At 41.3% G+C, this 10,060-nt stretch overlaps 1 protein-coding gene across 1 annotated transcript; it reads left to right on the plus strand.

The window, feature by feature from the left end:
- Window positions 1–1,812: 1,812 nt before the first annotated feature.
- Window positions 1,813–9,010, plus strand: ccdc66 (coiled-coil domain containing 66; the record flags this gene model as incomplete). Its single annotated transcript, XM_083892633.1, has 21 exons — window positions 1,813–1,823; window positions 2,142–2,200; window positions 2,436–2,458; window positions 2,581–2,832; window positions 2,997–3,272; window positions 3,389–3,465; window positions 4,148–4,236; window positions 4,387–4,448; window positions 4,562–4,654; window positions 4,883–5,017; window positions 5,120–5,337; window positions 6,184–6,268; window positions 6,356–6,502; window positions 6,610–6,673; window positions 6,947–7,015; window positions 7,151–7,379; window positions 7,734–7,935; window positions 8,015–8,067; window positions 8,316–8,449; window positions 8,612–8,745; window positions 8,936–9,010. The coding sequence occupies 21 exons, from the start codon at window positions 1,813–1,815 to the stop codon at window positions 9,008–9,010; spliced, it is 2,487 nt and encodes an 828-aa protein (XP_083748759.1).
- Window positions 9,011–10,060: the final 1,050 nt, after the last annotated feature.

Here is a 10,060-nt window from a genome sequence, read left to right on the forward strand (position 1 = left end):
AAAAAAAAGTTTATGTCACTTTATATTTTTACATACAGCCCAATTGTGTAAAGACATGCCTAATTAAAGGTGATTATTGAAAATTTTTAAGGAATAAATCCATGTGAGCCAGATCAATAAACAACAATTGCTTAAATGTTGAAGCTTAAGACATGTTTAATTGTCTGGTGGTCATCCAGATCACATCTGGGTGTTTTTATGTCATTTCAATATATCTGGTTAACCCACAATGTCTCAATCCTCCACTCCAGAGTGTCCAGAGATCCACATAAATATTATATTACAGCCCATTTTCTCAACCCTGAAAAGGCAAGATTTCAACAACCAGGTGAGGCTGGGCCCTTGATCTCCCATCCCTCAACACCATTGGAGCTGCTGCAGATTATACAGGTAGCAGGTCTGACCTCCTCCACCCACTGTCTTGCCCCAAGATCACAGCAGCGCTGAGAAGAAGAAAAAAGCTTCTGAATTTGTATACTTGTCAAATTTTGGCTTCGAGCCAGATGTTTTACAACATCTTCAAGCAGAGACAAGTCTACTCTCGGCTCATGAAAAAAAAAACCCCAACAGAATGGGACCAGAGACCAGACAGATCCAATTACACTGTTGCACTCCAACTCAATACTTTGTGCAAATTGCCTTATGTGAAGGAGGAAATTAGACATTTTTTTCCCCTCATATCCTCCATCTCCCAGCAATCTTCCAATAGGCAGATTTGTCCACTAAATCTAGCCCAGATGTGTAGCCCCAATTTGCTTCTTCTGCAGGACAGGATGGGTCTTTTCCTGTTATCACTTTCTATAAAAACCCAGCATATGTAAGAATGACATCTAACGGTAAGAACAAACAGAGGACTCTTTTACTCACCCCCTTCAAGCGCGGCATGAACTTTAGATACCAAAAAATATTTAAAATTTACGTACTTTAAACCAGGGGTGTCAAACTCATTTTCACTGAGGGCCACATTAGCATAATCGTTACCCTCAAAGGGCCAGATGTAACTGTCATACAGAATAAATGTAACTAAATGTAACCAAATATAATGTAAAATAAAGGTAACTACTCCGTAACATATTGCTAAATAACGTTCTGTATATACACACTGGACCACAAAGCTGCTGTGCGTAACTTTTTGGTGATTTTTGTTGTTATTCTGCTTCAGTTTGGTCTTTGTGAAGATAAACAATGAAATAATATTTGTATGCTGCATGCTTCATCTAAAAATGGGCTGTCAGACAATACTACCAGACCTGATGGAGAGCATTTGTATACAGAAGTTGTGTGAGAAATGTGTGAACTCATTTGTGAGTTTGGTGACCACAGTGACCCATATACAGATCATCATCAGAGAAAAAATGCAGAAAAAGTTAAATATTACTAAAATTATAAATGGCAGAAAAAAGCTGAATGTGTAAGTTTTGAAAAGTAGTAAAAAAGACCAAAACACTTAATAAAAACTTACAAAAACACTGTGTCAACCTCCCCAAAAAGTCCTTAAATCGTTTTGATTCAATTAAGTAATATGTCTATTTAAACAAACTGCCAGCCAATCAAAACGCTCCGTCCTTTGACGTAGATGTTCACGTCAGTACTTTTGATTGGCTGTTCATTTTGCCGTCGCGGAAGAATAAGCCAATCAGCGAGGGCGTTGTTGATTGTTGTCAGCAACCAACGTACACAATCCCAACATCCAGGAACTGTCCCGTGCCAGACCAGTCTAATCACAGCAGAACATCATATTTATCCAAGAACCGCGGTGTCCCGGTCTTTATAAGACCTACCGGGTCCGTGTACGTCATCTCTGCTGTCGCCATGAATCTCGGGTGAGTGTGATTTTACACGAACAACAGCATGCTAAAGCTAACGCTGTGAACCATTATGTCGCAGTGAAATACAAGTGGATGATCAAAACACATGGATTTCATGCAAGCAGAGGGCACAGTGCATCGTTAGAGATAAAAAAAAAAAGCAGCTTAGGAAACATAGATGAATACTAATTAAATGCTAATTACATCTTAATCAAGTACATATGGACAATAGTGAGTAAAACCCAAAAGAAAATTATCAAAATGTGTTGTTGACCCCATCCTCAGGAACATTAAAGCTTTTTACACTTGTTTTTGTGTCTTCTTTTGGAACAGAGACGGCCTGCTGTTTGAATTTGAAAATGGGAAACCCAAGTTGATTTTACTCAGTCATGGTGAGTGAGACAGGTCAGCGCCTATAACCTGTTTTTAACCAGTTATTATTCTCATAAGATCAGTTAAACTGCACACAATGATCTCCAAATGTAATATATTCATGCATGACAGACCAGGCTAGGAATATTATTATTACTTACAAATCAGTTTTTTTTTTTATTGTAACTTGGTGAAGATGATCTTTGTATCTGGTGATTTCATAGTTATAATAATAATTTCCCACTTCTTCTTCAGGTGTTGAAAAGAATCCAGCAAAGGTAGGAATTATCCTTCATACTTTTGGTTTTAACAAACAAAGTATGTGTTCCATTGCTCCTGATGTGTCTGCACACTTCTTGTCATACAGTGTAACATACAGCATATTTCATTTACCCAGCAGCTGCTCTTCAGGCCCAGAGCCGCCAATAACATCCTGAGCTCCAGGCAGCTCTCTTCTTGTCTGGAGGAGGTGCAGGGAGTGGATCGTCCAACCCAGCAGCAGCAGCAGCAGCAGCAGCAGCTCGGGAGATGCAAAGAGGCCAGGAGCAAGACGGCAGGGCCAGCGGCCTCGTCTTTCTCCAACACCAGCACCACTAAAGAGAGGAGCACTCATGGACATCACAACGGGGCTGGCATCAAAACAGGGACCAAGGTAAGTCGTATGCTGCATCACATCTTTGCTTCACACATGAAATAATCATGCAACTCAAGTCTGTTACTCACTTTAAATTGTGTTTATTGCAATGTGCTTGTGTTTTAATGCACGTTTGAATACCACATTGTTCTACCCTGTGTGTTTGTGTTCATGTGCTGAAGGTGAACTCACACAGACACAAGCAAGGCTCCACGGTCGGATCTTTGAGATCCAGCGGGAAAACGGCAAAGCCTCAGAACAGCGGGGCGTGTGCTGGTGGAAAGGCGGCACTTAAGGACAAACTGGCCGGTGGGGACGCAGGACAGAAGGACAACGCGGTGGTTCTGACAAATGAGCAACTGCAGCAGATCCTCAACACCGTCAAGACGACGCCGAGCACTGGCCAGCAAACGCCAGAGGAGGGTAGTGGCAGTGGTGAAGGTAAACCGTGTATGGCTGTAAAAACATTGGTGGGAAAAGACAGTAAAAAAACAATATTGAGTGGAGTTGAGCCAAATACATGTCCTTTTCTCTGTTACAAATTGAAGGAGGAGGAAGAGAAGGGGAGATGAAGGAGGAAGACAGAGGAGGAGGGGACGTACTGAAGAGGGTAGAAGGTGATGGAGGAACCTCTCAGGACAAAGACAACAGGTAAGGATATGTCGCGTGTTCCCTGTGCACCTGCATATTTAAGCATGTATTCAGTCAGCCAATCACGTGGTGACTACAATACATTAATTATCCAGTTACAAGTCAGCAGCTTCATTTTATGTTCACATCAAACATCCGAGTGGCGGATAATCAGAAGAATCTGAATCTTTTTATAGTCATTGCACATAGTACAATGAAATTAAAGTGCGTCATCCAGACGGTGCAATTTACGACACATATTTCACATATAAAATATAAGCGAAGGGTAAAAAAAAAAAGATGTGTAAAACAATTAGGATAAAAAAAACACAAAATACACAAGTAACAAACTTCAATAAAGATAATATGTGCAGATAAATGGAGAAGCAGCAGAGGTAAATGGTTTTAATGTGATCTCAGTCACTTTGACCGTGGCATGATTGGGCTATGGAGTGGTAATTTGTCAAAACGGAAATTTAAATCATTCAAATCAAATGGCCACAGAGGGAAATCAATCCTATGTAGGGAAAAAGAAACAGCAGTCTCTTGAGCTGACTTCATGTTGATGATGATGTTAATGAGAGAGGGAAAGGATTTGATTGGACCTGATAGAAAGAAGGACTACATTAATTACATTATAATGTGTTTGTATTTAAAAAAAAAAAAACCCAAAAACAACATTTCTTCATGTGCTGTTTTCCAGGTTGTCTGGGTGTTTGTTCAGCTGGCTGGAGGAGCAACAGTCAGACAGCAGATTAGCCACTAAGAAGGCTCAGTGGAGGAGAGAACTTGGTACACATACACAAGCATTTAAAAACTTGAAGAATCCATTTTTGTATAGATTATAATCATACACCAAATTGGCGTAATTGAGTGATTAAGTACCGTTTTAGCCATTTTATGTATAGATTTTATGGATTAACGTGCACATGTGTTTGACAGATGAGCAGGTCGCACTGAAACAACAGCAGCATCAGCAGCGTTTGGTTCCTGACAGACCTCAGGTACGACACATTATACCTGTTGTACTGTAAACTTTGTTGGCTGTTTCCATGACAGCGGGAACCAGAATAATTGCTGCTCTGTTTACGACCAAGAATATGCTTGCATGTTTCAGACTGGGGAAGACAGAGAGAGCGTGTTATCGCTTCACAGCTCCACCAAACACTGGGAGCAGCCTGCAGCCATCAGATCCAGCCTCAAACTCGGGGTAACTCTGACCTTAGAGTAATAATTTTTCTGCCATTGAACAGTATGAACTTCAGCTGTTCAATTCTAAATGACACAAATCACAAAACAACACGATAGGAGTGATCGCCTTACAATAACTTACAATAACTAACCATGACACTCAAACGAAATAATCCACAAATAAAAGAGCTGCTTGATTCATAAACCTGTGGTGTTAAAGCTGAATTTACTGTGGTTTTCACTGTAGGACATCACACCAGTGGAGGAAATGATGAGTGTTGACAGGAGAGAGGAGCAAAGGAGATGTTGGCTTGAGGAGCTGGACCGACAGAGAGAGGAAACGGCTGAACGCAGGAGACGAGAGAAGCTGCTCCAGAGCCAGGTACAGTAGTGACCGAAGAAACCAGAGCCAGATACAGGAGAGACGATAGAAAACACAGCCAGCTACAAACCATGATCCTGTGCTATGTGTGTGTCTCTGCAGACAGAAGACCACGACCTCTGGACGACACACTTTGACTCGCTGCAGAGGCGGCCTTCTGTCCACACCACAGCTCCATCGGCTCCACCTCCGCCTCCATCCATTGGATCCGAGCGAGGGGAGTGGGAGCCTTCATCCAGCCTGTCCTTAGTCTGGGACGCCACGAGCAGCTGTGGAGCAGAGAGCGTGGATCTGACCAACAGGTTCCCGAGCAGAGCCGGGTAAGACGGACCTGATGTATCCAATCAGATATTCATGTAAGGAGATGAACAGGATAGAGAGAGAGAGAGAGAGAGAGAGAGGTTCATGTAGTGGTGGGAATATTCAAATCTGGTGACCAGGGAGAAGCATGACTCCATGTGGTTTGCATCTTTGTGGAGAAGAATGTGTGTGGACTTTCCTGAGTCACTTAAAGGGCCAGTATGTATTTAATTAAAATAAAATCCCATGTTTTTTATAGCATATCTGACACGACAGGACAAACCGGACAGAGCACAAGTTCTGTATTATATTAAGTGGAAGCTTACTACACAAACATAGTAGAACAACATCCTTTCTGGTGTGAGAAGGCCACCGTAGTTCCCCGTCATGGAGTCAGGAAACTACTGTCTCAACTTTAGATGTCACCCTTTCTTGCACACTGGACCTTTAAAGGAAAAGGGGGACATAGTAAAAAAATATAGATAGAGATAGAGATAAAGATATTCTGAAACATACATTTTTGTTTTAACCCTTAAGAGTTCCTTTAATCCATCCATTATTCCATTATCTACCGCTTTATCCTCCACTGGAGGGTTGTGGGAGTTCCTTTAATATCCTGACTAATTTGTTCCCAGAGGCAGAAAATGTCACCTTCCCCAAAACTGCTGTAAAAAATATAAAATATTAGTTCTAAATTCTTCCAAAAAGTAATATCCTCTGGCAAATTTAAGCTATATCCATTCAACAGACAAAATGGCTTGTCCCTTGGAACTCAAAAGGGTAAAAGATTCAAATTTTAAATTGTAATTTTTTTATTCTATTGTGTATGCAAATAGATGCTCAGAATTCATGTATTTTTTTTGCAGCTACCTGAGGACCATGACTGCCCTGTTGGACCCCGCCCAGATCGAGGAAAGAGAGAGGAGGAGGCTCAAACAGCTCGAGCAGCAGGTAAGAGGAAGAGGAGAGAGGGGTAAGAAATATTTTTGATCCATCATCCAGTTGGCTTTTCTGAAGGTTTAGCTCTGTCTCTGACAGCGAGCGATTGAAGCCCAGGTGGAGGAGCGCCGGCAGCAGAGGGAGCGAGAGCAGATGAGAAGGAGAGAGGAGCAGGACAGGGACGCAAGGAGGGTGGCTGCGGAGAGGGAGATGCTACAGAGGCAGTACGAGCTGGAGAGCCAGAAGGTCAATGATCAACACTGCACCATTCTTTATACAGCTATTTAACTATTTCCTGGGGAAAGGAAACTGTAGTTGCCGTGTTTGATTTTCTGTGTTTGTTTCACGTCTAGGAGCAACCGAGTCAGCAGACAGAGGAGCCAAGGGAAGTTCGCAATGAGCTGCTGTATCCCAACGGTGAGTAAAGCCCAGTGCAACAATACGATGACGCAAAGAGATGCAAATATCTGCGCTGTAGAAAAATGGCTGCAAATGCCTTGTGCGTGTACATCTTGTGGTGCACCTCGATGGTTTGGGCTTTGCATGAAAGCTCAAGGTGAACAAAGCAGAACACTGCCTGTGGAATTCTACAAAACTATTATCAACAAAAAGTTCTAAGATTTCAAATTTCAAAATAAAATACATGTTAAAATTCCATGAATACAAACTCTAAATGTGTGTGTTTATCAGTTCCCGGTCATTTGGAGGAGAGTGTTAGCAGTTCACTGCCCCCGTACAGAGACACTGCTGTACAGACAGGTAATTGTTACTGTTATTACTAATATTATTTTAACATGACTAAGAATGGTGTACGATTTAGTAGGTCTGTGTCCATGTTATTTTTGATATTTTCAATGTACTGAGGTACCTTTTTTATTATCTTCTCTTGCACAGACGCTCCTTCCGTCCCACTCACAGACGCACAGAGGGTTCAGACTCCTGACGTCGCTGCACAGTACCACGCACCTGTTGCTCCTCCAAACAGCAGGAACCCTGCAGTGAGGACAGGCAAGGAGAATATCTGTCTGCCAGAAGGAGGAGGAGGCGGAGACCCATATGAAGCATTTGCACGGACAGAGAGGAACAAGAGGGACAAGAGGAGGCCAGAGTGGAACACACAGAAGTAAAAACACACATGTATTACTTTTTTATGTTATGGACTTGTGGTCTTGATATCTTATGTTATTTACATGGGTGAAACACAAGATAAACAAGACAAATTTGACTAATTTACTCTACAAGGAATATTTAGTCCATGTTCATCCAATGAATTGAACTTCGTGAACAGAAACGGTATAACATTATTTGGATGCTTCATCTGAAAAGTAAAAATCTGTCAAGCAATACTATCAGACCTGATTGAGGGAGTGTATGCACCTTCAGTGCAAGGGTGGGTGGGGACAAGGTTTTTGTTATCTCACCTTCTGCTAAATAACTTGGTTTTCCAATCCAAATCTGTCTCGCACAACCTCCACAGTCCCAGCCGTCGTTTCGTTCCCGCCTCGGAGCGTTACCCAGCTGCTCTGCAGAGGAACAGGCAGGAGAGTCGACTGAAGAGGCAGGCCGAGCTCCTCGCCCTGCAGGAGAGGACATGTCTGTCCAGGACAGAACCTCCTCCTCCTCAGCACCAGGATCCTCATCTCTGCTCCAACTTCACAAAGGCTGGAGCTGGACTTAAGGTTACATTGATTTATTTTATCTTAACTGTATCACATTCTCCTTTAAGAGCTTCCTTTGAACCAACATTTTTTTTTTAAGGTGGAGACTGTTTCCAGAGGACAGAACATCCCTACAGTCGTCAACAATGAAAGGTGTGCTGCTCTGGATAGATCAATATCTATACACCCATTATCTTATCCTTTGAGGGTCATTTTGTGGTTAAAACTGTCAAGGTTCTATCCTGCCCCCCTTCTCAATGTCAGCTGAGACTTGACTCTCGCTTCCCCTATGACTCCCTCAATGAATCTGGATAGCAAAGTGTTTTTTTTTTAAACTGAACTGACTTGTCTCTTAATGTTGTCTCCTCTCGGGGGCGCTCTCCTCCCGCCCCTGCTGTCAGACACAGGATGCAGAGTCGTCAGGCTCCCAACCCTCTTCCTCCACTGGTCCAGGAGTTTGTTCCTTACATCCGAACTGATGAAATCACCCTGAACCCACTGGAGTCTGCTGATAATCCCCTACACACTTACACAGGTTACACAAGAAACTCTTTTAAAAAATAATAATTTACAGTACAGTAGTTTCATTATATACAATAAATTGAGTTAAAGTAGCTGTTTTATATTTTTACGGAGATCAGGGGTTGGATTACCGATTGCTGCTGTGAGGAACTATAACGTACCTTCTCCTCGTCAGATGCTGCTCCTCTGAGCTCAGCATCTCCTCCTGCCTCCTCACATCGAGACTCTCTCCTCCAGTCTGAGCTGCTTTGCAACACACACACACAGCGGCAGCAGGAGATCCTCAGAGGCCTGGCTCAGCTACGACAGGTAACTGATTCTCCCTGATCCTCATCCTAAACCTCATTCTAACCTGAAGCTTAAAACCTGGACTTAACCCCTCAAATAGGCTTTTATTACAGCTGATGTTATTATTAAAAAAGACAACTTTGTAATGACACCATTAAATGTCAGCAAGGTAAACTATGATATGAAAGTTTTTGTTTGTGTGTGTTTACAGGGTTTATTACAGAAGCAGAGAGAGTTGGAGACGGACCTGAACCCTCTATTGAAGCGCCACGACAACAAGCTCTAGTCCAATGACCATGACACCTTTAACTCTTGTCTAAAGTAACGATTTACAGATGGACCAAGTGCGGGATTGAGATGAAGTCTTTATGTGAGACTTGCACTGAGAACCACCTCCACCCACAGGGAGCTGAAGCTCAGATTAACAGGAGGGTGGGAAGTAAAAGTAATTGTGGTAAAATGTTCACCTTTTAGGTTTTTTGTTTTGTTTCTTCTATGGAATCTCACTCTAGCAGATTCAGCTTAAATAAACCATCAATAAGGTGTTTTTTTTATCTCGCTTCCTGCAGGACAGGAAGCTTTTTTTCTTTTCTAATTTATTGCAAATACCATGAATGTATGTAAAGTAAAATGAGACCATTTACTTTTTCTACAACTGTACTTGGTTTTGGTATCCATTGATTATATTCTAGCTTAATTTTTCATTAGAAAAACAACAGTAGAGAGTCAAGATACGCCAAGTGAAGGCATCACTAAAGGTTCTAACCACTTGGTGAATCACATTTTTTACTATTTATAACTTCTTTGTTGCAGTGATGACTCAACATTTTCAAAAATCAACATAAAAAGTGTATATATCTTGAATAAAGACGACTGATTTTGAGTCTGATTTGTCAAAACATACTGATTTGTTTTTTTAATTTTCTGACCTGTGTTAACTTATGGTGCCATGTTAGTCCTAATGAGACTGAATAAAGGAAAAACTGAATTTTTGCTAAAAAAAATCTGTAACCTGTAAATAGAGGTTTTCAAACAGGGCAATGAGCACAAGCACAAAGCCCTGAAGCATTTAAGATTAATTAAGCCATTCCATATAGAGGGAAAAGCAGTGTTGATAGAGAGTTCAGGTCTCTGTAGAATTGAGAATAAATTAATTTAATTTAATTTAATTTAATTTAATAATAATAATTTATATATTATATATATTTGTAATAATAATTTCTACATTTATTATAAAATATTTTTTTAAATAGTTATCTTCCTTTAAATGTGGAGTGGTGATGATGACTTGGTGATGACTTGAGACAAGATGTTATTTTATCTTACACCCAGAGAT

Source organism: Microchirus variegatus, assembly GCF_963457635.1.
Source record: "Microchirus variegatus genome assembly, chromosome: 7".
NCBI classification, from domain to species: Eukaryota; Metazoa; Chordata; class Actinopteri; order Pleuronectiformes; family Soleidae; genus Microchirus; species Microchirus variegatus.